This window comes from Juglans regia, chromosome 7, assembly GCF_001411555.2.
Source record: "Juglans regia cultivar Chandler chromosome 7, Walnut 2.0, whole genome shotgun sequence".
Taxonomy (NCBI): domain Eukaryota; kingdom Viridiplantae; phylum Streptophyta; class Magnoliopsida; order Fagales; family Juglandaceae; genus Juglans; species Juglans regia.
In genome coordinates, this window is record NC_049907.1 from 41,424,980 (window position 1) to 41,451,818 (window position 26,839).

At 39.0% G+C, this 26,839-nt stretch overlaps 2 protein-coding genes and 1 non-coding gene across 6 annotated transcripts; 1 reads left to right on the forward strand and 2 right to left on the reverse strand.

Moving 5' to 3' along the window:
• The first annotated feature begins 849 nt into the window (after positions 1-849).
• Positions 850-9,596, forward strand: LOC109013649 (UDP-glycosyltransferase 74E2-like). Its single transcript, XM_018995800.2, has 2 exons — positions 850-1,539; positions 8,718-9,596. The coding sequence occupies exons 1-2, from the start codon at positions 895-897 to the stop codon at positions 9,438-9,440; spliced, it is 1,368 nt and encodes a 455-aa protein (XP_018851345.2). The 5' UTR covers positions 850-894; the 3' UTR covers positions 9,441-9,596.
• Positions 9,597-9,962: 366 nt separating this feature from the next.
• LOC109013648 (mitochondrial proton/calcium exchanger protein) lies at positions 9,963-26,315 on the reverse strand. 4 transcript variants are annotated; one of them, XM_035692245.1, is made up of 16 exons: positions 26,197-26,315; positions 24,288-24,949; positions 23,880-24,192; positions 22,847-22,993; positions 22,675-22,763; positions 22,435-22,542; positions 21,466-21,592; positions 20,971-21,035; positions 20,711-20,885; positions 20,089-20,283; positions 19,927-19,974; positions 19,166-19,312; positions 18,968-19,050; positions 12,126-12,241; positions 10,143-10,228; positions 9,963-10,046 (listed from the first exon to the last, which is right to left on the reverse strand). In XM_035692245.1, exons 2-15 carry the CDS (start codon positions 24,878-24,880, stop codon positions 10,146-10,148), a joined length of 2,289 nt encoding a protein of 762 aa, XP_035548138.1. In that variant the 5' UTR covers positions 24,881-24,949; positions 26,197-26,315; the 3' UTR covers positions 9,963-10,046; positions 10,143-10,145. The 4 variants fall into 4 exon arrangements, with proteins under 4 accessions (XP_035548138.1, XP_035548135.1, XP_035548137.1 ...); XM_035692242.1 differs by having other exon boundaries at positions 9,963-10,228; XM_035692244.1 differs by lacking the exon at positions 26,197-26,315 and adding an exon at positions 25,454-25,624 and having other exon boundaries at positions 9,963-10,228.
• Positions 25,373-25,505, reverse strand: LOC118349112. Its single transcript, XR_004802103.1, has one exon. It is a non-coding gene; the product is annotated as a small nucleolar RNA snoR111 (small nucleolar RNA).
• Positions 26,316-26,839: the final 524 nt, after the last annotated feature.

Consider the following 26,839-nt stretch of genomic DNA (forward strand, 5'->3'; position numbering starts at 1 on the left):
AAATATTGTTAGAATATATTTTTATAATATTATTTTTATTTTGATATCTGTAAAAATTGAATTGTTTATTTTATGTTTTATGAAAATTAAAAAAAAATTATAATGATTAGATGAGATGAGATGAATTTAAAAATTTTTAAAAAATCAATAAGATCTAAATATATATAAAAAAAAAAATTATTCATTATTCTTATATAATTATAATATGACCACGTGGTTCCTATTGGACCGTGTTCTACTTTCGTGTGGTCCAAGTACTGCTTGCAAGTTGCAACCTCATAATTTTCCTTCGATCACCCGTGATTCAATGGGGAGATAGAATTCCCTTAAAAGGGAGAATGAAGATAAGGCCACCCACTCACTCACTCATTAGTATCGTACCTGTCAAAATGGGCCCACATCTGTCGTTTCCTCTTTATCTCTTGCGGTGATGATCTTGTCCCTTGAAATATTGGAAAAGAAAGATGCGCATCCAACTTTTTACAAAATTAATATTAATATATATGTAGAAGTAGATATACATAAGAAGAATAATAGGATTACTACCTTTTTCATATTTATTTATTATTATTTTTTAATTTTATTTAATAATTAAAAAAATGATTATTAGTAAAATTATATGTTTTTTTTTTAATTTTTTTAATGATTAAAATTGTTAAAAAAATACTTAAAAAATAAAATAAAAAATAAAAAATTTGAAATGAGTAATAATATATACTATGTATAACGTACTCATGCTACGGGTAATAAAAATAAATTTATAATATAATATATCACATGAAATGATTTGCTTGTTAATTATAATAAAATGTTTCCTCTCCGTCAATATATATATCCATATATATAAGTGAGTGCTGCTAACTAGGTAGCTAGGGAGAGAGCAGCTAGAAGAAAATGGAGAGTGGAACGAATATCCTGGTTATTGCCTATCCAGTACAAGGCCACATAAACCCAATGCTCCAATTCTCCAAGCGCCTGGCCTCAAAGGGTCCTAGAGTCACCTTTGTCTCGACCAGCATCATGAGCAAGTCCATATTGCAGACCGAGCAAACCGCGGGCAGCAGTCTCAACTTTGAGACAATTTCTGATGGCTCCGAGGATGTCGATCGTAAGACGGAAAGCATCGATGCGCAGCTCGAGCGTTTCGAATTGGTAGTCTCGCAAAACTTGGAAAAGTTCATCGAGAGACAAAAAAGCTCCAAACACCCTCCGAAAATTCTAGTGTATGACTCAGTGCTGCCATGGGCTCTGAATATAGCCAGGAAACTTGGCATAGATGGAGCTCCTTTTTTCACGCAGTCTTGTGCGGTTAATGCAATATATTATCATGCGCTTCGAGGAACATTTGGCCAGATTCCTGTAGAAGGACCTTCGATATCACTGCCCTCGATGCCATCACTAAGTATCAGTGATATGCCTTCGTTTATTTGCGACACGCACTCCTACCCAGCTCTGCTAAAACTCGTACTGAATCAATTCTCAAACTTCCAGGAAGCTAATTGGCTCTTCTGCAACACTTTCGACAAGCTGGAACATGAGGTACTACCATATATAGTCTCGGCAATCCATACATGCATGTCATGAATATTCATACATACATACATACATCTCTCTCTCTCACATACTGATTTCTATAAAAATTAACTTCATGGTATGAAATTCTACATGCATTTATTAATTGAAAAATGACTTTCGTCCAGTACTACTTCATATTTCATATATATCGATCCATGCATGATCCGGGGAGTACTCGGAGAGTCAGTCACCTTTTCGTAAGTTTGAGCGAGCAAAATTTACAAACATAGTGACATGATGCAAGTGTGTTCCAAGTACTACTTGCAGCTAGCAACCCTTTGACGAATTGTGTTTTGGAAAAGAGTACGTACTATTCAAGTGTGTTCTAAGTACACCCTCTCTCACAGGGAGATTAGATCTGGTTTGGATATATAACAAGAATCTTCTCTCATCTCATCTCTTATCGTATTTTAATATTTAATTACTATAAATATAAATATTTTTTAATTTTTAATTTTTTTATTTAATTATTACTTAATCATTACAATTTTTTATAAATTTATAAATAAAACATAAAAAATAATTCATTTTTTTAAATACCAAAATAAAAATTATATTAAAAAATTATATTATAACAATATTTTAATTTTATAATATTTTTATTTAACTTTTTTTTTTATTTTCCAAAACTCTATAAACATTTTAATTCAAATTATTTTATTACTATTAAAAAATTATCTCATTTCATTTCACTATCCCAACCATAAATACGTGCTAATATTCTCAAGTACTGCACATGTGTACCAATTGTGAAAAAGACTAAGTTCCAGTTCCATATTAGAGATGTAACACAAGTACTCATGTGAGCAGTTAATATATATAACATTTAGATTAGGCCATGTTTGGTTGTTGGAGTGAACGTAACTCATCTTAAACTAATTATTGAGGGGATCTCACTATTTTTTTAATTTTTCATAAAAAAGTTAAACTTATCTCAATCTATTTCATACATTTATACACATATCTCAATCTATTTATATTCAAACATATTTTAATGAGATTTATAAAATATTATTATTCACATATCAACTCAAATCATCTCAACATCTAAACAGAACCAGAGTGCATGAGTGGTACTGTCTTAAAGAGTTGTATTATAATATTTTGGAGTACTCTTGTTTGGTTCCATCCTAGTAATGGTAATTAGCACATAATATATTGCTGGATGCATATATGGGCCGGGGCGGGTAAAATCCAAAGATCTAGCTAGCATGCAGTACCGGCCTTTAGAGTAGTAGTGATCCAAACTAACTACTTAGGTATATATAGCTAGCTAGAGTGTAAAAGCATGCACTAATTGATCTATATAATTAAAACAAAGATAACGATATATCATTCAATGGGAGACAAAGCTGCGCGCTCGCCTCACGGTGAAGATAAACGACTAACGAGCCCACATGACATTCTAGTGCTACAGCTTGCATGGACTTGCTAATGGAGCTGGCCGGCAGGCAGACAAAAAGAGTGCCCTTGCATGTGGAGTTGGATCAGCTAGCATTGCATATATGCGCGAGCGCGCACACACACGTATATGGGTTTATGTGATCACCGATGATCACCAGCTTGTGCATGCATGTGATGTGGGTCAAAAAATTTATAACTAGGATATGTGTTAATTTCCGTCTGCATGTTCTTCCTATGCCATCCGGCCTCTAAATCTCTCTCTAGCGAAGACAGATATCTAGCTAGCTAGGATGAAGAAAGTTAATTACCATGTTGAACTAATTAAAATTTGCCAGATTCCAAACCCATCTCTATTTCCCCAGCTCTCAATGAGTATACTTTCAAGGCCGGCTAGCTTCGAGAAATTCTGACAATTCGGAAAGCATGGATACAGAACTAGCTACCTCGAGCGTTTCAAATCAAGTATGTAGCTAAATAGCATTCTTGCAAAACTAAGTTCCAAACACGCTCTGGAAATTTCTCGTGCATATATGAATTATGAAGAATTGAAGACTCAGGACCCTCAACTACACCACGTGGTCGACTACAAGAAAACTGATTATTTGCGACCAGTTAATTCCAGCGAAATGACTATTTATAACTAAAATTGGTTGCAAATAGTCTTTTGGTTGCAATAAATTGGTCACAAAAGTCTATTTTTCTTATAGTGCGTACTAGCTGCTCACTCAAAACGTTGCCAGAGAACGTATATATTTGGGCCAGGTAGATGAAGCATCCTCAATTTCTTCACTGATCCATCGTGTGCATTAGATAGAGCTAATTGATACCATCATCCCACCCATGTGTGCAAATCTGGGAGAAACTAACTACAGCTAGGGAGAAAGTTGGAGGGATGTTTGATGCTGGAGAACATTTTATGGGAGGTGAATGAAAATGGTCAGTGGATTAGTGTTACGAACCAAACTATAACGGTGTCGTTTGTGGATGAACGATATGAACCTATGTTGCAGCACAACGTTTTATGACTTAGGACATTTGCATTTCATTTCCTTGTAGTCATTTTAATTATGAAGTTTTTTTATTTCACTTGCTATGTGTCAATTGGTTATTTGTTTGGTAGTTATCCCTGCGAGCATATGAGGGGAAGAGGAATTCATTGTAAGGCACTGAACAGTTTGCTTGAAGCTGGAACTATCTGGAGGAATTGGGGGCCTCAAACTTCTCAAGGCATAGCCAACTTATTTGAAGTCCATTTTCTACAATTTATCTCCATTGATGTTTCTACTTGTTCATAATTTTCCATTTATGTGTTCTTTATCTACTCCTCAAGTGAGATCATAACAAATGGTATCTAGAGCCCAACGATCCATCATGAGGGACGGGGTAAGCTTCATCGACATGGAGATTACCTTCGAGCTCTTCCTGTAAGTATTTTTGCTGAAGTACTCAGGTTTCTCTTGTGAGATTGTGGATTTTTTATCCGAGTATTCACACTTGCTATTTTCCCACAAGTAAGGTTCATCCACTGTCCCAAGTGGGAACCCTTACCCAAACCATATCACTCGCTCTCAAACCCGTAAAACAATCAAATGATGTAAGGGAGCTTCTTCTCATTTTCTTGACCTAGCAAAAGCTCGGTAGCTCATCAAATTTTCTCGACACCGTGATCCTTATAGTGGAAGGGCCGCAACTGCTAGTGGCGAAGGCTTCCATTCTCTCTGCTCAGTTGATGCATGGTGGCCTCGTCTTTGACCTCATGGGTGACTCTGCTACTGCAGCCAAGTTGGTCATCCACTCGGATCGTGAAGGTGAAAATGGAGGCAGTCTGAAGGAATTTGCCCTTTTCTTTTCTTTTGGATTTGCTTTCACATGGTTAGAAGGGCCTCAACTGTTTGTGAAAATGTCCAATAGAAGTGGTGTCAAAGTGACCACGTCTACTCCATTAACCCCACCTCGAGGCTATTGATGGCCCTCCAAGCAAGGACTGCAATGGTCGAAGAGATGTTTCTTTCAACATTATTCCCAGCAACATTGGAGCTGCTAAGGCCGTGGGGGAAGTTCTTTCATCACTTCATGGCAAAGTGACAGGAATGGCCATCTGGGTACCCACTGTGGATGTTTCATTTGTTCACCTCATCGTCAGGCTTACGAAGAAGAAAAAAAATGAGAAACTCGACGGTATCCTCAACGATGCTTCGACAGATGGGAAATGGAGCTATAAAATTGGAGACGCCTCGTATATTTTCCTTGGTCAGATTTTGCAAAACTCTCAAAAGTCTTATTGTAGGTGGCTGTCGAGACATCTCGGATTAGTCTTTAAAATTTTTTGATGATTCTTGTAAAAATATTCTAAAGAATTTACGGATGGATTGGGGTACAAATATCTCAGACTCTGCATCGAGCTACATCCTAAATTAATTTGTAGAACTAGAGGCTCTCAACATTGGGTGTTATGAGGAGATCCTGGTGCAGTGCCCATTGTTACGCCTCAAGAAGAAGAGCTTAGGAAACTGGTGAGTCATTTCGGTGCTTATGTTGCACCCATCTATGCCCTTTTGACTTTTTCGTTATTAGTAGTATGTGTTCTGGGAAGTGGTTCTCTTCTCTTTGAGTGGTTCACATGGATGAGTTTCGAGTGTAGAAGAGTAATTGGTTGTTTAGTTGATGCGAGAGAGTTGTTTGAGAAAAAGCCTTAGAGAGGTGTGGCGTCTGGGAATGCTATGGTTTTAGTGTATGTACAAGGAATGGTGTTTAAGTTGTTTGATGAATGGCCACTTAAGGGTGTTTTTGAACCCTTTGATAGAGGAAGAGATTGTCTGGTTGAAGTGGCATCTAATATTGGGGTCAAGATTGTACTTACAAAGAGGGGCTTTGAACAACAATGGATTTCAACTACAATTTCTAAGACAATATTTCTTGGAAATATATTAGTTGCTATTGCATGCTTGCTAACAATTAGCTTGGCAACTATAACATCATCATGGAGTGAATTGACAAGAATATGGGATCCGGGCGATGCACTTATTGCATTTGGTGGTGGTCGCAGGTAGGTCACAATCGATTGTAGTGAGAACAGTTGGGAATCAGTTGAAGAGAGTGGGAATTAGTGGGCATATTTGCTTTCACAGATTGAGGAGAATCTCGATCTTACGCGAAATGACCGAGGAATGGTTTTGCATGCTTATGAATCTTACAGGGAATCTAAAAGTGAATTTCAATGGATTTTTTAACCTTTTGATAGAGGAAGAAAACTTCATTGCAATATAGTTATCTACATAGGCGTTCTACCTTCGCTCTTAATTTTGTGGCCAATGGTTGGCGTTATTGCGAGTATCATATGTGGAGTAGTGTATGGCTTTCTTTCACCAATATTTGCTACCTTCGATGCTATGGTAGAAGAAAAGACTAATAAACTATTCCATTGTTTTTATAATGGGACTTGGGGAACTATTGAAGGGAGCCTCACTATTGTCACAGATTTTGGGCACGTTTGTTACCATTTCTACTTCTCGTATATGACTGACCTTCGAAGAAATGAGCCTTCAGACATGAACTATTATGATATTAGATTGCTTTATCTTCCTGTTGCAGTTATGGCTGGAGTTATTGGTTTCATCATTGATTTGCCCTTAATCTCACTCATTGTTATTTGCAAAGGCCCTTACCTGCTCTTAAAGGGATGGCATTGTTTGTTTCTAGACCTTATTGGTCATGAAGGCCCTTTCTCGGAGACAATATGTGTACCTTTTGTTAGTTTTGATATCCTACTTTGCCCATTGGTTGTTGTTGGGGCGGTGTTAAGCTATATGGCAACCACTATCTTTCGTGGATGTTCATCAAGATTCCTCCATTTAGTTTGGGCTTTGCTACGTTGTTGCATCCTTGTCCATATATGATGAATACATCAATGATGTTCTCGACATGCCAGAAGGATCCATCGTGCCAGGCCACATTTCTGAAAGAAGGATGTGTTGTCTCGTACTAGCCCTCTTGCGCCTTCTTTTCTAAGGCCCAACTCTTCCCTTAATGCTTTCATGCTCTCTGGTGAGTTAGGACAATAATCACTACTCTGAACCTTGAGGATAAGGTTATTTAAAGGGAGGGGATTTGTTATGAACCTGACTATAACATTGTCATTTGTGGATGAACGATATGAACCTATGTTGCAACGCAATATTTTATGACTTTGTAAGGCATTGAACATAATCACTATCTGGAGGAATGGAGGAATTGGGAGCCTCGAACTTCCCAAGGCGTAGCCTACTTATTTGAAGTCTATTTTCTACAATTTATCTCTGTTGTTGTTTCTATTTGTTCGTATTTTTCCATTTCTATGTTCTTCATTTACTCCTCAAGTGGGATCATAACAATTAGGAGGTGGTATAGATACTATAGTACATGAAAGGAAAATTAAAAATTTATATTGGATATGCAAGTTGTTGGAAAAAAATTAAATCTCGGGATTTTTTTTAATAGAGTTGATTTTTTTTTTTTTAAAGAACTTGTATGAAACTTATACACTCTAGACTTGGATAAATCATTTTTCAATTAATTAGAAGAAAGACTGATTCAATATTAAAGAGGTGTTGCTGTATTCAAATCATGATCTTGCTGATCTTTTTGTGCATATATATCCTAATCCTTTAGACCAATTTTCTTTCTTCTGCAAAGCCACCCAACAAAACGAGTCCAAATCCGCTTTTACTTCCTCCTATTTATTGGTTTGGGAAGTGGGAACCAAATGCATGCATCTAATGCGTGGAAAAACGATGCTAATTTGTATATATGTCATGATACGTAATCAGACAATCTGCAACCTCACCCATGAATTATCTTCTTCAAATATCAGACAATTATCTCTTTTGACTTCAAATACTTCATCATCTTTTTCCTGCTGCATCTCCTCCGAGAGAGAGAGAGAGAGGTCAATGGAGAAGGAGATTCATATCCTAGTATTGCCTTACCCCGTGGTAGGTCACATAAATCCTATGCTTCAATTCTCCAAGCGCCTAGCCTCAAAGGGTCCCAAGGTTACTTTGGTCACCACCATGTCTACTAGCTATAAATCCATGCAAACCCAAGCCAGATCCGTAGCAATCGAGCCCATCTCCGATGGCTCCGACGAAGCCAAAAGCTTGGGAAATTGGGATCACGATCGTTTTAAAGCGATGGTTTCAGAGAGTTTGGCGAAGCTCATTGAGAAACTGGGAAAGAGCTCCAAATACCCACCAAAATGCCTGGTGTATGACTCGGTTATGCCTTGGGCAATAGACGTGGCCCGACAATATGGCCTGGCCGGAGCTGCATTTTTCACCCAGTCATGTGCGGTGAAGGCCATCTATTATCATGCCCATGTGGGATCAATATTAAGGATGCCCTTAGAGGGGCCTCCTACAGTATCTCTGCCCTCGTTGCCATTGCTAGGGATCAATGATCTACCTTCCTTCCTTTGTGACGCAGGCTCCTACCCAGCTTTTCTCACCCTCGTATTGAACCAATTCTCCAATATCCAGGAAGCAAATTGGATATTGTGCAACACTTTTGATATGTTGGAAGATGAGGTAGCTAGCTTCACAAATATTTCCCTCATATATGCATATGTTCGATATCTAATACTGTTTGTACATGCATAAGTGCATACATTTGGCAATACATCCATCGATTCATTTGTTTGAGCAATTTCATAATTATTTTTTTTCCCCCGAATCTGTTTAAAACATGCTTTTAAATTTCATTAGGTACTGACTTGGATGGCAAGCCGATGGCCTGTTAAAACAATTGGACCAGCTATTCCATCAATGTACTTGGACAAGAGGTTGGAAGATGACAAAGAGTACGGCCTCAACCTATTTAAGCCTGATGTGGACGCTTGCATGAAGTGGCTAGATACCAAGGAAACTGGCTCGGTCATTTATGCATCATTCGGAAGCTTGGCCGCCCTGGGAGAAGAGCAAATGGAGGAGCTAGCATGGGGCCTAAAGAATAGCAATTGCTACTTCTTGTGGGTAGTCAGAGAATCAGAAGAGAAAAAGCTTCCCAGTAATTTTCTACAGGAAACAGCCGAGAAGGGGCTGGTTGTGAGTTGGAGCCCGCAATTAGATGTGCTGGCTCACAGGGCAGCTGGTTGCTTCATGACTCACTGCGGGTGGAACTCGACACTCGAGGCATTGAGCTTGGGAGTGCCGCTGGTTGCGATACCACAATGGACGGATCAAACAACTAATGCCAAGTTCATTGTGGATGTCTGGAAGGTAGGAGTGAGGATTAAACTGGATGAAAAAGGCATTGCTACCAAAGAAGAAATAGAGATGTGTATAAAGGAAGTTATGGAGGGAGAGAGAGGAAAGGAGATGAAAAAGAATTCAATGAGATGGAAGGAATTGGCTAAAGAGGCAGTAGATGAAGGTGGAAGTTCAGATAAAAACATTGTGGAGTTTGTAGCAAAACTTGCACACTCCTAATGTTTATGCAAGTGATAGCTTATTGGTGAAAAAATAAATAAAAAAGAAGTGTATGGCAAATCTTTAGAATAGTGATCGAGAAATGTTCCGACAAGCAATAAAGGCAACTTCTAAACTTCTATATTCAAACTCATTCATCAACAAATTCGTCGTCAATTCCAAATTTGATTCAGACTATTTTTAGAGAAATACTTTAACTACAAAGTGATTACAAACAAAAATAAATCCACAAATTAACATAACTTGATGCAGTATGTCATATTGTAAATTTACTTTTAATGTAAAGTAGATCTAATGCATCACGTGAAACCACGTCAGATTGTAGATTTACTTTTGTGTAATCTCTTTGTATATATAACAATTCTCATTTTTTTAAAACTTCTGAAGCTTCCTCAGTTCAACATCATAAACATTATTTCAACATAACACATAGATTTAGTATACGGGTATATATTGCTCTCAACTCATGCAATTGTCTGGTACAAAAATGTTTTTACGGTGCCCTGCAATACATGCATCATATTTTTTATTTTATTTTTTGTCAGCTTTAATTTTTACTGCACTAGCAAGCATGTATGTTCCATCAGGAAGATTAACCATCGAAACCTGATGCAAGACGAAATTGCTCAACAACCATTTTAGAGCTTACTGGACAGCATCTATAAAGAACTACGAATAGGAAGGGCACAGCTGGAATATTACCCTCTACACACGGCCATCTTCACCTGTATTTGCATCCTCTGCCCTGCTACCCAGCTTGACGATGTCTTCTACAAGAATCTTTCCATCTGTTGGATTGAAGTTGACAATGATCCAGTTACTTCATTAATTAATGCCCCCTTAATTGACTATAAGCTTTAATAAATAATGACAGCATTATCAGACTAGGCTAACTTATTGGGGTGCAGAATCTCTTCTTTGCCTTTGAGGTATCTTGGGCTTCCTTTGAGAGCTTCTTTTAAAGCTGTTAGTATATGGGATGGGGTGATTGAAAAAATAGAAATAACTCTTATAAAGAGTACTTTGTCCAACCTGCCCACCTATTTCCTTTCTCTTTTTCCTCTTCCGGCAAGGGTTGAAAAGAAAATTGAGAGTTTATTTCGAAACCTCTTATGGGGAGGCAAAGGTGAGGAAAAGAAGTTTCATTTGGTTAGTTGGAAGAAGGTTTGTCAACCATTGGATCGTGGTGGTTTGGGGATTAAAGATTTAAGGGTTTTTAATAGAGCTTTACTTGGGAAATGGCTTTGAAGATTTCGAAGATTTCAAATGGAGAGTAAAGCCCTTTGGAAAAATGTGATAGAAGTGAAATATGGAAGTTTGAGGGGAGGTTGGTGTACTAAAGAAGCTAGGGGAGCTTATAGGGTTAGTTTGTGGAAATTTATTAGAAAAGGATGGGATTCCTTCTCCAATAATTTCAGATTGAAGGTGGGAGATGGAAAGATGATTCTCTTTTGGCATGATCTGTGGTGTGGAGATACTGCTCTTAAGCTGGAATTTCCTACCCTTTTCAGAATTGCTAGGGATCATAATGCAACTATTTATGATTCTTACTGTAATAGTAACAAGAAGGTTGAATGGAATATCATTTTTAAAAGGGCGCTAATGATTGGGAAGTGGATGAAGTTAAGGCTCTGCTGGTTAAACTCTACAGCTCAAAGTTGGTGCTAGAAAGAGAGGATAGCATGGTGTGGATTCCTGCTGGAAATGCTAAGTTTTCAGTTTCTACTTATTGCAGAATTTTGTCAAGCCAAAGTAGTTGTGTTTTTCCTTGGAAAAGTATATGGAAAGTGAAAGTTCCCTCTAAGGTTGCTTTTTTCTGTTGGGTGGTTTCTTTGGGCAAATTATTGACTACTGATAATCTTATAAGGAGAGGTATGTTTATTGCTGATTGGTATGTCATGCGTAAAAGGGATGGAGAATCTGTAAATCACCTTTTTCTTCACTGTGAAGTGACAAGATTCTTGTGGAATGAGGTTTTGAGTTGGACAGGATTACATTGGGTAATGCCTAGAGAAGTGGTAGATTTATTGGTAGGGTGGAAGGGTTTGAAGGGCTGCAAGAAGGCGGCGAGAGTTTGGAAGATGATTCCTCCTTGTCTTATGAGGTGCATTTAGCTTGAAGAAATGGGAGATGCTTCGAAGATAAAGAACACTCTTTGAGAGATCTTAGGGATTTTTTCTTGAGTACATTGAGTTCTTGGGCAAAAGCTTTTGTAATGGCGGATAATTTTCTGCATCTGTTTTAGTTTTCTGGCAACAGTTTCTTTTTGTTTTTGGAAGTTGTAGGTGTTTCCTTTGTATACATCCTGTGTACTTTGGCTTATGCCTATTTCCTTGAATAAAATTATTACTTATAAAAAAAAAAAAAAACATTGTAAGACCAAAACTTTATTATTTGGAAATGCATCCGTGAGTGGCCTTCAAAACTGTTGACCAATAAAAGAGAAAAGAACACAAATGTCAAAAATTGTACACAATATCATGATGGAGAAAAGGACTGGCTACAACGAAGTAAGCGTATTTGGGTCCTTCGAAGATGCTTCCAGCAAAAAATGAAAAATGAGATTAAAAAAGAGAAGAAGTTATCACCAATGAAAGCGCACAGAAAACATTTGATATCCTTAAAAAATGAAGTACACACATCATTATAACATAACTATCAAGAGAAAGAATAAAAGAAACTGACCAATGTCTTTGGAGAGATTGCTGATGAGTTCTTGGACACCATCCTTTCCCAGTGTATCCTTCAAGTACATAGCAGCAGATGCAACCTCCTCCGGAGTAACTTTTCCATCATAATCTCTGCACACATACAGCAACAGTGATATTTTACCACATATAGTAAGCATTAAACATTACAAAGGAGTTCTTGATTTGACATATTACGATGTTACTATACTGTGGAGTGAGTATTTCCGAGTGTTTAGAATCCAATTATAACTAAATAAACAAAAAGGAAATGCCATGGTTTGTTGTACAAAATAATGAAAAGCTACCATGACCAACTGAATCTAAACAGGCTGAATCTAGGAAGGCTGAGCTGAGTACTACAAACTATTATACTGATGCTGTAATCCAATCAAGTCAAACTTCAATAGCTACATAGAGTATCTTGCTTCCCAATTAAAGGAGGTCTTCATGCATTGCTAAATATTCTCTCTCTACTAAAAATAGATACATTTCTAAATATGGTTATCAATATATAAAATAGAGTGCACAATCATGACAACACTAACAAAAAATAATTGAACATATATGTAACTGATAAAGAAAATTAAGCATATATACTTCCAGCTGCCAAATCATTAGTTAAAAATATAATAACGCATGCTTTGAGTTGCTTCAGCTTTTCACCAGTACTAATTATATGCATGTAGGTGAACAACCATAGAGGAGGTCAAAGTTACAAAGGTAGCAAGAACAATGTCATAGCTTTTGCATTGATAGGACCCACATGCTGGTCCCTAGATTTTCACGAGGCTGAATCCAAGTTTGAGATCAAGTTTTGCTTTTGGGATGTCGGAATATTAGTTCATTGTAAAAGCTCTTTGCAGAATCATGAAATGATGCTGATTCTAAGCAAAACATCCCTCATTCTCCTGTATTTATTTTAATTTATATATTCTCTGAGGCTGAAGCATTCAGTTACTCTCCAATCCATAATAAGTAACTTACCTCTGGAACACAAATTGTGGTCATCAGTAACTAGACCATCCAAAAAATTTTTTTTTGATAAGTAATCAAAGATATTGTATTCATAGAACTAGGCAAGGCCCAGGTACACAGGAAGTATACATGAAAAAGCCTAGCTAGAGGTTACAATAGAAAGGAGAAGATCATGGACACTAGATCCGTTACAAACTATAGCCCCCGCCCATAGGAACAATGACTTAAAGAAGAAAGCTTTAAGCTCAGCCAAAGTTCTCTCATGATCATCAAAACATCTAGCATTTCTCTCACTCCAGATACACCAACACATGCATATTGGTACCAATCTCCAAATTGCCGCTACCTGAGAATCACCATGGAGGCCTCTCCAACTTGCTAGAAAGTCCACCAATCTACTAGGCATAACCCAAGACAGGCTGACTCTAAAGAAGACATCATCCCATATAGCCTTGACTACCTCGCAGTGTAGAAGCAGGTGATCAACTGACTCTCCATTCTTTTTACACATATAACACCAATCTAAGACAATAACCCGACGTTTTCTCAAATTATCAGTAGTGAAAATCTTGTCCAAAGAAGCTGTCCAGACAAAGAAAGCTACTTTTGAAGGAGCTTTCGTCTTCCATATGCTCTTCCACGGAAACATTGACAAACCGGGGTTCGTGAGCTTATGGTAAAAAGAACTGACAGAGAAAGTACCTTTCTTAGTAAGATTCCAAAGCATCTTGTCTCCGGAACCGCCTGAAATACTTACGGAATATAAAGCCGCAAAGAACTCCGTAAAAGACTCCAGTTCCCAATCATGAGCTGCCCTAATGAAATCCACATTCCACTGAGGGGCGCCATTTGAAAAGATCAAGATATCAGCAATCGAAGCCTCCTTAACTCTAGCAAGAGCAAAGATGGCAGGGAAGGTATCTCGTAAACAGTGGTTGCCACACCATATATCAAGCCAAAAACGGACACGCGAACCATCACCTACCACAAAATGCTCATGATCCCGGAAGGTCCCCCAACAGCTTCTGATGTTTTCCACAAACCCACTCCGTGAGAACCTCGTACCTCATTCGAGCACCAGCCTCCCCAAGCTTCCCCAAACTGAGAATCTATAACGGACTTCCAAAGTGCCTCCCTTTCATTTTGGTACCTCCACAACCACTTACCCAAAAGAGCTTGATTGAATTTCATCAAGTGGCGAATCCCCAACCCTCCCCCCGATATTGGGTTACAAATTGTAGACCAATTAACCAGGTGGAATTTGAACTCTTCCCCCAAGCCACTCCATAAGAAATCCCTTTGAATCTTCTCAATGCGATTAGCCACCTTTACAGGAAGCGGGAACAAAGACAAGCAATAGGTGGGTAAGTTAGAGAGAGTGCTTTTAATCAAAGTCAGCCTACCACCTTTCGACAAGTAAAGCCTCTTCCAAGCAGCCAATCTACACTCCACCCTTCGACTACATCGTTCCAAATCCTTTCAGATTTAAAAGACGCACCCAACGGTAAGCCGAGATACTTCAAAGGAAGTGATGATATCTTACAACCCAAGGTGGAAGCTAAAATCTCCACATCAGGGGCAGCCCCCACTGGCACTATTTCAGACTTTGCAAGGTTAATGCTCAAACCTGACACAGCAGCAAAGCAAAGGAGAAGCGCCCTCAAGACTTGAACTTGTCCAAGATGAGCACCACAAAAGATGAGCGTGTCATCAGCAAATAATAAATGAGAAATGTGGAGATTGCCATTCCCCACCGAGAAACCATGGAGCAACCCACCATCCACCAGACCCTCAATCATCTTACTGAGAGCTTCCATGACAAAAAGGAAGAGAAGAGGAGAAAGCGGATCTCCCTGTCTCAGACCACGAGAGGAGTTGAAGAAACCCACTGGCGATCCATTAACCAAAACAGAGAAACGAGCTGAAGAGATACAAAATTCTATCCAATTCTGCCATTTCTCCCCAAAACCGCATCTTTCTAGAATGTAAAGGAGGAACTTCCAATTTACATGGTCATAAGCTTTCTCCATGTCTAACTTGCATACAGCCCAGGTTCTCTAGACTTCAATCGACTATCCAAAACTTCATTTGCAATAAGAACCGAGTCAAGAATTTGTCTACCTTTGACAAACGCATTTTGCGGTTTCGAAATAAGTCTTTCCACCACCGAGGTTAGTCTATTAGCTAACACTTTGGAAAGAATCTTATACATCCCATTCACAAGACTAATGGGGCGAAAGTCTCTCACATCCGTAGACCCCACCTTTTTAGGAATGAGGGCTAAAAATGTGGCATTGAGACTCTTTTCAAATCTAGCGTTAGAATGAAAATCAATAAATACTTGCATAATATCCTCCTTGACTACCTCCCAACAAACTTGAAAGAAACCCAAAGTAAAACCATCCGGACCAGGAGCCTTATCGCTTGCCATACCTTTGATAACACTGCCCACTTCCTCTTCTGTAAAAGGCCTTTTTAGCCACCCTGCGCACTGCTGGTCTAATGTGGAAAAAGACAAACCATCCACTCTCGGTCTCCAATTATGCTCTTCAGATAATAGTTGATGAAAGTAATGTTCAATATGATTTTTGATAACCGTCTGATCCGAAGAAGCTACCCCATCTACCAACAGTGTATCAATAGCGTTGTTCCTCCTGTGAGAGTTAGCCATCCTATGGAAGAATTTCGTGCATTTATCCCCTTCCTTAAGCCAGAGAACCCTTGATTTCTGCCTCCAAGAAATCTCCTCCATCAAAGTAACCCTTTCAAGATCAGCAACTACCTGGCTTTTACGCAATTTCTCAGGTTCAGAGAGGATTCTAGCCTCCTCTTCACCTTCCAGACCCCGTAATTCCTCCATAAGAGAGCGCTTTTGCTGAAATACATTGCCAAAAACTTGCTCATTCCACTGCTTCAGGTCCTGTTTCAGCGCTTTCAACTTTTTTGCCATAATAAAACTTGGAGAGCCTTGGAAACTGTATGAAGTCCACCATTGTCTGACCCTGTCTACAAAGCCGTCAGTTTTAAGCCACATATGTTCAAATTTGAAATACCTTCTACTCCCTTGGATACCTCCACAATCTAAAATGATGGGGAAGTGATCGGAATATAAACGGGGTAATCTTCTTTGAGCTACATCCGGAAAATGATACTCCCAATCGGAGGTAAGTAGGAATCTATCGATCCTCGACCAAGAAGGAACATCACGGTTATTGGACCAGGTAAACGTGCCTCCTGATAGAGGAATATCCATAAGCTCCTGTTCTGAAATGAAATCAGAAAAATCCCTCATAGCAGCAGTGATGTGGGAAGCTCCCGACCTTTCGCTAGGAAAGCGTGACGAGTTAAAGTCCCCCCCCAATGCAACTTGGTAGATCCCACCAACTAATGATCCCCGCCAGTTCTTCCCACAAAAATCTTCTCTCAGAATCAAAATTTGGACCGTACACACCTACAAAGGCCCATTTGAAGCCGTCTTCAAGATCAACGAAGGAGCATGCAATCAAGTAATTACCCACACCCTCTTCCACCCTTTCCACCACCCTTGTATCAAACATAATTAGAACTCCCCCGGAAGCTCCTCTTGAAGGTAGATAAGACCACCCAACATGTTGCCCTCTCCATAAGCTTCGAACTACTTGTCTTGAGATAACTTCCAACTTAGTCTCTTGTAAGCAAATAATATCCCCTTTCCATTGGCGAAGTAAATTTCTAACTTGGAGTCGCTTATTAGGATCATGAAGTCCCCTCACATTCCATGATATTATTTTCGGCTTCATGGGACAACCGGTATACCCCTCCCCTTACTACGCTCTCGAGTAAAGCTCTTTTCACCCCCATCCTCTTTCATAGCCCAATCTAGCCTTCTGAGCTCTCTGTCCCTTTTTTTTTCCGAAGCCACAAATTGATCTGACTTGGATTGGGCATTTGCAGCCTCTGTAGCTGTAAGAAGGGCCAAAAATTCAGCTTCAAAATTCCCATAAGAAATTCCTATCATATGCTTAATGTCCATTGCTCTCTGAACAACCCAGTCAGACACATTGGGATGAATAGAGAAAATTGGAGTTGGTTCGACCTCCCCCTCCCTGTTGTCAGAAAACAAGACCATGGTACCAGCATCATCTACCAATTTCAAACCTGAAGAACCAGCCAACTCCACTAAAGAATCAGGCATAGGGACAGGGGGTACCGGTTCCTGAGCCACCACACAAGGTGGAGGCCCATCCAAGAGCACCCAAAGTTCCAACAAACTCTGCACAGGGCAGTTGACAACCTTGGGAGTTGCCGAAACTTGGGATAGCAACTCTGTGGTTGCCGTCTCCCCCACAGAGTCCACAGAGGGTACCGGCGGCGTTATCTGTGCCACCACAAAGGGTGCTGGCCCATCTGAGAACTCCTCGAGTTCAACCGAAGGTTGCGCAGGGCCAAACGCGACCTCGGGGGAAGGCTCATCTTGGGAAGTCGAAACTGAGGGTTCCATCGCATGATTCTCCGGCGTCAGGGAGATCGAAAAATTCTGCTTCTCGGACGATTCCGGCGAAGGAACGACTCTGAACAGCTTCGGCGAGTTATTTTCCTCCTCCTCCGACACTAACTCCGTCGCCCCAGAACTTTCCGACAGACCCACTACCACCTCCGACGAGATCTCCACCCTCGCCGTCGACCCCTGACCCGCCGCCGATAGAGAAACTTTGGAGGGGGCGTCGCTGCAAGGAACCCTGCGTCTCCATGCCATCGACGGACCCTGATCCTGAGAACAGGCCTGACCCGAAACGAAGGGCCGAAAGGCCACTGGGCCGCTGGTCTCATGAGGCCCAACAGAAGGCCTCTGGGTCTCAGGGATGCAGGCCCGCGAAGGAGACCCACCAGAAATCTTTTGGGCTGCTTTATGGGAGGCCTGCAATTGTGGCCCAACAGAAACCACTCCTTTGCCCTTAGGCCCAGCAAAGTGAAACGGCCCATAAGAGGGGCCTTCTCCCTGGCCTTTTGCAGAAACCCACTCCCTTTGTAGTGTCTCCTCAACACTGCGTTTTATCAATTCCATATTAAGAAGTAAACCCCCCACTTGCACCTCCATTTCAGCCATGGCCTGCTGCAGCGTTGACAAACTCGACCCCGACAAGTACCTGCCCACAGACACCTCCTCACTGTGCCACACCTTCTCCAGACTTGACCCCACTGCATATTTTGGAGCTCGAGACAAAGCCTCTTTGTACGAAGAGCACACGTGATGTCCCTGCGAAGGAGGAGGAAGCGGCATCCATCCTCTGTTTTTGCTTCCCAGGACAGAGGATGTTGCAGAGACCTCCTTCAGCAACCCTCCAAGGTTCCTCCAACCAGTCCCTTCCCTCCCTTCCGGGATCACTAAGTAACCACGCCGTTTCTCTTGGCCAAACTCCGACACAGAGAAAAATCTCCCGTGGGAGTTCTGTTGCCTCTGCAAAACCAACACTTGGGAGCCATTTCTACGTGTTCTAATGAACTCAGAGAAGCCCACACAAGCTAACCCTTCCTCCACCATGGCAGCCAACCATCTCAAAGAGTCTTGATCAATGGAGATGTGATTCACAGCGCGACAACTGCTCTCAGTGATTCTCCACCACCTTGAGTTCAACTTTTTGAATTCGAAACACTTCTGATCAATAACAACATTCCTACACGACCCCATCAAAAACTATCCAATGATCCAAAAAATAAAAAATGTTATTTCAACCTCTAACTATAAACCATTAGGAGTTAATCGACCTTACTGCTGAAACTATATAAAAGAACAAATTTGCCAAGTACCACCTAAGATTCATCATGATCTTGCTCATCGAAAAGAATGATAAGAGAAAGCAAGACCCATAAACAATTACAAACCTGTCAAGTACTTGCCAACGATCGCCGATCTTGGCATCCACATCATCAATTTCCTTTTCAAGATTTTGGAGCATGGCATCAACCTGAAGTATTCAAACAAGAGACACGCGTTGGTATCATGTTGCACCTACCAATAATGCTCATGCTAGGTACAGACAAACAAGATAAAAAATCAAACTCAGGATTGAAAATTCTTACCCTGTCTATGAGTGCTGATGAAACCTCATTACCTTCAGTCACTTCAGCAGCATTTTCACTTTCCTCTCGGGCAGCTCTATATGCCTTCAAAGCACCTTTTTCACCACCGGTACCCTCTTTTTCTACCATGCTATTATAAAGTTCTATCTGGAAGCATCAAGGCAATCACAGTGAGCAAAAACATAAATAACTATTCTCTCATACATGATCATCAGCAAACACTGATATAAAGCCAAAAATACATAATAGGATTGCCTAATTAGGAACATCAGCTGATAAATCATTCTGGTTGTCAGTAACAGAAAAGACCAAATAATCCTATCTGTAACAACTTCTTATGCACCCTTGGAACAAACCAAAGAAGAACATAATATTACTTAGAAGCACATATAAAGTGGCTCTTTTTTATGAGCATATAAATCAATTAGGAAGATAGTTACAAATCTTACAAGAAAACATAGTATACAGAATAAAGAAAGGATTGAACAGCATTAAACAAAAAGACTAAAATCAAGAGATATGAAAGTATGGGTGTTTCCTGTGGATGAAATAAGCTTTTCTCATACTGGTTTATTCTCCTCTACGCAATTCATCTGATGATTTTACTTGCAGTCTTATGCTACTCAGAAAAATCCTTAATAATGACCAGGAATCAAGGAATCAAGCGTCGAAGCCGGCATACAATACAAGTGCTGAAAAGTGTTTACCAAATCTTGATCAAGATTCACAATCAAAGTATATAAAGGGGAACAAAGGACTACCTCCTTATTTACAAGTCTCAGAAACTCTTCACGTTCTCTACTAACTGACTGCAGAAAAAGAATTTACACTTTAGACAAGAGTACAAGAAGTTGTTAAGAAAATAAAACTAGCCAAAACTATCTTAATAATTCAAAGCTTTTAATGAAATATCTGGTCCTTACAGATGCAGAAGCTAAAACAGCCAATGCACGACTAAGTTCACAAAGGTATTCTTGTTTTTCAAGTGCTCTTTCTCTGGCTTGTTCTTGTGCTTCTCTAGCTATAGGGTTGATCGTCTCTTTCAGCGCCAGATCCCCTTGACTGGCTTTAGATTCCTTCATTCTGGCTTGCTCTTCTTCCTCTTTCTCTTCCTCCTCCTACAATTTAATTTGAAAAAAAAAATTGAGTAATTAAATATAAGTACTTGAAGCTCAACAAATTGCTTAGGCAGCCAAGAGAATAAAGTCTTGCAATGTACAGGGCAGCCTTTAGATTTAAAGCTTAAACTTCATTTGCTACAAGATTCAGATCCCACGCACAGTACTGACACTTAAATTACTATTTTCTCATTCATTCTTAAGTATCCATTTACTTATTATAACCTTCAAAACCAGCCAACAAAAAAAAAAAAAAAAAACTACCTAATTTTAAAAAATCAAATAAAAAGAGACATTTTAATCATTACAGCATTCTCCTCGCGATAGAACTAGTAGTAATAAGCATTTCAATAGTCAAGTTCCCAGAGCAGCAAATTGGCCTGTGAATTAGGTAAGCATGTGTTGAAAAACATTAGTGACTAACAACCTTGATTAGTTCTTCCTGCATCTCAAGGTATTCCAGTTTCCTTCTCCATCCTGACACAGAATCTTCAGATGGCAAAGCTGTAACACCAACAGTATCTGTAACCTCATCTGGCAGAGAAGAAATTGTAGCTTGGAGAGCTTCCTCTAGTCTCAATTTCCCGGACACAACAAACGCCCTACATATACATCAACTGAATAAAGAGGCCATAGAGTCAAACATGCAAAAAGTTGAGTGGGAAGACTCGTGGGGCATTTAAGTACCTGGAAAGGATCAAAAGAGACGATGGCAGAGAATGATTGAGGGACAAATCCAACCAATCACGAAGCTGCATGAGAAGTTCGCAGTTCAAACTACATAATTAATGAAATGACATTTTATTTTTTTTCTTTTTTATTTTGATTTAATGAAAAAAAAGTAAGAGGTACTATCTTCTTTGGATGATTGACAATAAATCTGAGGGATCACGTATAGCTATCACATTAGTTTGCTTTAAGCAACTTAGCCATTTTTTAACATACCAACTCCCCCTTCTTTTCCAAAAACCTTCTTTTCTTTCAGTGCAAAAATTAGATGGTGGGAGGGTGGATGCAGCTTGAATTTTTTCAGTGAGTCAGTTCCATTTGGCACAACAACTTATAGGTGATGCCTGATGGTGCAAACATAATTCACACTCAAGTTTGCGAACCCCATACAATGCTTCAGCCACTTACGTTGAGACGGATAAAATAATTACACATGTTTGAAAGGGGAAAAACCTGTTGACGCATTTCTTCCACAGAAAGATCTCCAAGCATGCCTCGCTCCCTACAATCCTCACGAAGTTCAGCTTCTGAAAGGGACTCCACACCCTCCGCTTGAATCAGTCTATCATCAGCCTTAATCCTATAGAGAGAGAGAAGGGGAAGGAGGGAGGGATTCAATCATTTCACTGTTGTATTTTTTTTTTATATAAGTAACCAATTCACTCTTGTATTTAGTATTTTAAGTACAATATTTGGCACATAAGGTTGAAGATTCTTGTGATGAGTATCAGTACCAATCAGAATATTAATATTAAGAGATCAGAATATAAATTTTTACAGTTTTACCGATGATTCAGATATCAATCGTGCGAAGACAGAATGAAAACGAGGTAACAACTATGAATATACTCTGGAAAAGGATTTTGAAGGCCTTTCCCCTGGGGGGTAGGGAAATCATGAAAAATACTTAACAATAATGCCAAAGAAAAAAATGATGACCATCTCTAAAACATTATCAACACACATTATACGTATATGAGATACCTTTAGCACACAAAGTGACAACTTCACATTGCAAAAACTTTAGAAAGTAAAAAATTTCGAGTAGAAAAGAGTCTTCGTTGCCAGTGGAAAGTGACCGACTTCAAGTATCTCTATAATTTACAAGAGGTAAAGGGTGAGTTTGTGAACTCCCGATCAATGACATTAGCCACTCTCTAAGTAATCTGACGTCAAAATCAACCAAACAAAATAGTATCTCACACATGCTCAGAACCGTTTATTCCATTGACTTGCATCAAAAGTCACCATGTAAAATTCCAAACCACTTAAAAGCTGACCACGAAACAACTGAGAACCTACTATATAACTTTCAGATAGGCAGCACAATACTCCTACACTCGTGTTTCATAAAGAAATGATGAAATCATTGCAAAAGTAAAAAATAAAAAATTGCTAATGATGTCAAAGCATGTGTCTCACCGGTGGAGTCTTTTCCGGAGCATGTAACGTAAGTGTGCATCCGTAAAACTAAATTTGAATAATTTTGTGTCGATTCCCATGTATTTGCACATACTAAGTAACCGAGGCCTGATAGCAGCAAAAGAGGCATAAGCAGAGAAATTATGATTGCAATCCAGGTGGCAGCCTAATGTTATTTGATATCACTGAAAAAGTGGGGAAGAAAAATTCTTCATGTATCCCAGCAATCATGATGACAACCTGCTGATATTATCTAGAGTAAGTTCATCATTAAACAACTTAGCGAAGCCCAAAATTTCTTCGTTAGAAACAAGGGTGCCCCTTCTAACCTGCATATGAATAAAAGGCATATATGTTAAATAAAGAAAGAAATGAGGAAAACCATGGAGGACCATGAAACTGAAATCCTAACCCTGTTCAAAAACTCATCAAGATCTTCTGCTGTTTTTCTAATTTCTCCACTCCGTGAGTTCTGAACTTCCTTTGCCATTTCTTTTGCAGTGTCCTGAAGGAACTTGGCGTATTCCATTCTTGCATTTAGCCTCCTTTTCAATGCTTCCTACATATTGAGCCATTGAGGTTAAGCCAAGAATTCAGCTTTGAGGATATATCACAAGAACCTTTTTTTTTATGAGTAAAAGAAGAACTTAAGAGAGGATATATTGCAAGAAACTGACTGCACAAACAGAGAAACAGACTACTTGTAAAAAAAAAAAAAAACCAAACAGACTGCATGAGAGAGAGAGATTGTCACTTCTTTTTTATGAGTAAAAAATTATTAATAGGCGTAACCAAGTACACTGGGTGTATACAAGAGAAAACTCCTAGCTAGGAAGCAGAAATAGATACAAGGAACCATTAAGCCCAGGACAGAAAAATGATCCAAACAACACCAAGTCCCACTGTTATGGGAAATACATTTTTTTCTTCCTTCCCACAAGCAATGGCTCAAAATTATGGTCAGCAATGTAATACCCATCATTCATCTAGAGGCTTTATATTATGCAGCAATCATGGTCAGGACTGTTATACTCATCATTTAAAGGCTGACTTTCTAACTTTATTCCATGATTAGTTGCTCAATTCTGCTGCAATGGGGTCATAGTTATAAAAAAAATTATAGCATATCCATCTTTCCACTAAAAATCACCACAAGACCTTTACCAGAGTTAGCGAAGGCTCCTGTCTAAAAGCAACATCTCCCAGAGCGAAAGGTTTAATCTAGAAGGGTACATCCTCCAGGTACTAAGGTGTTGATGACCTGGGAATGAAAATGTTCTACTTCATAACCAAACCCAACCATTACTTTAGTTCCAGAAGAGACATTCCAGACAGGAACATCATGACAACAGCAAGAAAAAAATAGGGGTGAAATTTATAGCATCATTCAAATTATTAAGTGAAAAAGAAGATAGAATTCTAGCAACACCCATTGCAACCAGTACCTGCTCCTTCATCTTATCTTGAAAAGTTGATGGCAACATGTTGGGAAATAATTTCAGAAATACTGGCAATAGAAGTTCCATGAATGGAACAATGATAAAAACTGCAAAAGGAACTAGCCTAAAAATATCTGCTGTGGTTCGTGTTAGTTGTTGTCTCTCCCTTCTAGAGAGATTCTTTCCACCAGCAAGTTTTAACAGCAATCTTGAACTGATCCTCATGTCAACCCAGAGTAGCTTAGTACCCAACCAATAATGTTGCAATGTTGATATAAATTCATCTTTCCAGTAAACAAGTTTCTTGGCCCAGTCTGCCCTGCAGGAAGTATTAGCAAACCAAACAAGCATAACATGTAAGATTCTGTTATGTTTTTCCTCGGAATATAAATCCATCATTTGGAGGAGTATAACCTGCTCATAGAAGATACAGCTCGCAAAGCAGGACCAATCCCCAAAAATGTGGCCCAGACTCTATGCAAACCTGATTTAGCGACCCTCTGAGGCTCTTGCAACCGTTTGGCCTTCGCTTTGGCTTTTGCACTACTCAAACCTTCGACAGCTTGATCACATTCCTCTGGAGATGCTTCCTTTCTGTTTTTAGCCACCATTTCTTCATTTTCCTCATCATCACTGCCCCTTTCAGGCTGTTTGGCTGTAGCTGTTGAAGCATTTCGAATTGACTGTGGCATCAATCCCATGTCCATTAGAGAAACGTATTCAGACCTTCCATTCCCAAAACCTGAAATTGTATTTCTATAACAGCTATGCCTAAGTTTTCCAAGAACCGACAAGCTTAATAATCCCTCTCTTGCCAACGAAACTTTATCCCTATCCTTCACACAGCTAAAATAAGTAGCGGGGTCACCAGACCAAGAACTCCGTGAATCGAAATTATGCATAGTATGCCTGTGACTGATACATGGGAAACTTTGAATTGAGCAAGTGGAGGCATTCACATAATCAGAAATGAACCTCTTCCTTCTCAATATTGCTCTGGAAGCCATTATCCAACTCCTCTATCTTCACCAACAGAAACTCATTCACACTTCTCAATAAACCACCAAGGTAAGCAGCTATATAGTCACGTTCACAAAATTACAAATCAAGACCACGATATAAAAACAAAAGGCAAACAGAATGACATTAACACAGCGTCTTCATAAGAAAAAATCAACGCGCTGCAATAAAACCTCATATAACATATTTCTTCATCAGATTGAATCAAGTAAAAAAAACTATATAAGATCACTGACAAGAATACCAGGTTTAAGATCATCAATCTGTTTGCTATGACACATAGAAAATGACATTTGTTATGCGAATTATTACGGGCTCATTTGTACACTTTATGCATTCTAAAATTTTTGTAGTTACAAACAGAACGAGAATATATATATATGTATATTGATAAAACCGTATTGACACAAGGAGGAGAAGTAAAAGAAAGATTACGTCTAGTATTTATTTTGATAGGTAAGAAACAATGAAAGTTACAAATGTGGACGAGCAACAATCGAATCGCGAATATAAAGAGATACGACTGAAAGGATATCTTGGCCATTGATTTTTTGCTTTACCTCAATGTTCTTCTCAACCCAGGAGACACAGAACTGTCTCCCTTTTTCTCTTACCCCAAACAGAGGCTTTGATTTGAAAACAACAAAATCCCAAATATGAGCGATTATCAGACGAGTTTAAGTAATACCAAACGCCCAAAGGAAAACCTAGCCCTTACATTTCAATCGGCTGTAGAGAAGATCGGAAGCGCAAAAATGCAATTCATTATGAAAAATAAATATTAAAATATGAAACGGTAACCAGTCTACACGATATTAATAAAATTGTTAAAACTTGTAATCGTTTTTTCCTTGGATTGAAATACAACAAAAAGAGCGAAACTCAAATAAATACTTCCAAGCGATGATAAAACTAATAATATAATTTTAGAGGGAATTTGATCAGGGAAAAAACTAAAAGGAACTCCAGATATCTAATTATCAACCTCAAATTTTCAGAATTAGGCGACGAAAACATAAATATTAGACACTTAATAATAAAAAGAAATTCAATACAACAACATCAGCTCCCGAAATCGAAGATCAAAATCTTTATCATACGCAAGAAACTTGTTACGTAAAAAACATCGACAAGACTCGTATTAAGTTGAATAAAATTGGTTCTCATAGAACTCAAAAGGTCTATGAACCTATAACTAGAGAAATCGAATCGTAAATCACTTTTCAGGAAAAAAAAATCTTGCAATCTTCAAACGGACAGTTCGGTTCAGAATTGTGACGAAGATGACGGCGCATACACTTACATTGTTTTGAGAAAAATCAAAACCGGAGGTCGAAGAAATCAACGGCTCTTAGAGAGGGAGTTCCGGGGAGGGCGACAGAGAGAAGGTCTTAAGCAGGCAGGAAATGAGAGGGGTTTTAGAGGGGGTTATGAAGCTAGTAGTAGGTAGTCAGAGAAGTTCCATGCGGCTGCTTCGTAGGATAGCTTACACGACGTCGTATGGATGATCTTATTTATAGTAGGGCCCAAAAGAATCGGTGGGAACGTTTGGGAAATGTTCGCTCAAGGAGAACTCGCTTCTCAGATTCTGCCACCTGTCCTTCATGAACGTAAATTCTTGATCTGCAAGAAAGATGGACTTTCTTCTTTCCTCTTGTTGGTCTGAATTGTGTGTCCATTAAAAAACAATAAATTAAACTCTGTCTATATTATTTAATTCATTGTTTCGTTCGCATGTCTAACTGTGCATCACTCAGTTATGTCATGAGAGTTCACAACATCTGAACCAAATATTAGAGTTATTTTCTTAAATTTTGATCCAAAATTATTTGGAGGCGATTCTAAAGTCTAAAATATTTAGGTGTCGCTTGGATATTGAATTGAGATAAAATGAGTTAAGATGAAAGTCAAATAAAATATTATTTTTTAATATTATTATTATTTTA

What these genes read in the sequence shown, in the direction of transcription:
- LOC109013649 (XM_018995800.2), top strand. Translation starts at nt 895, where the DNA reads ATGGAGAGTGGAACGAATATCCTGGTTATTGCCTATCCAGTACAAGGC. An exon ending in TCGACAAGCTGGAACATGAG is followed by an intron (nt 1,540 to 8,717) that starts GTACTACCATAT and finishes AAATTTCATTAG; the next exon opens with GTACTGACTTGGATGGCAAG.
- LOC109013648 (XM_035692245.1), bottom strand. Translation starts at nt 24,880, where the DNA reads ATGGCTTCCAGAGCAATATTGAGAAGGAAGAGGTTCATTTCTGATTAT. An exon ending in AAGATAAGATGAAGGAGCAG is followed by an intron (nt 22,994 to 23,879) that starts GTACTGGTTGCA and finishes CTCAATATGTAG; the next exon opens with GAAGCATTGAAAAGGAGGCT. An exon ending in TGGAAGAAATGCGTCAACAG is followed by an intron (nt 21,036 to 21,465) that starts GTTTTTCCCCTT and finishes CTTCTCATGCAG; the next exon opens with CTTCGTGATTGGTTGGATTT.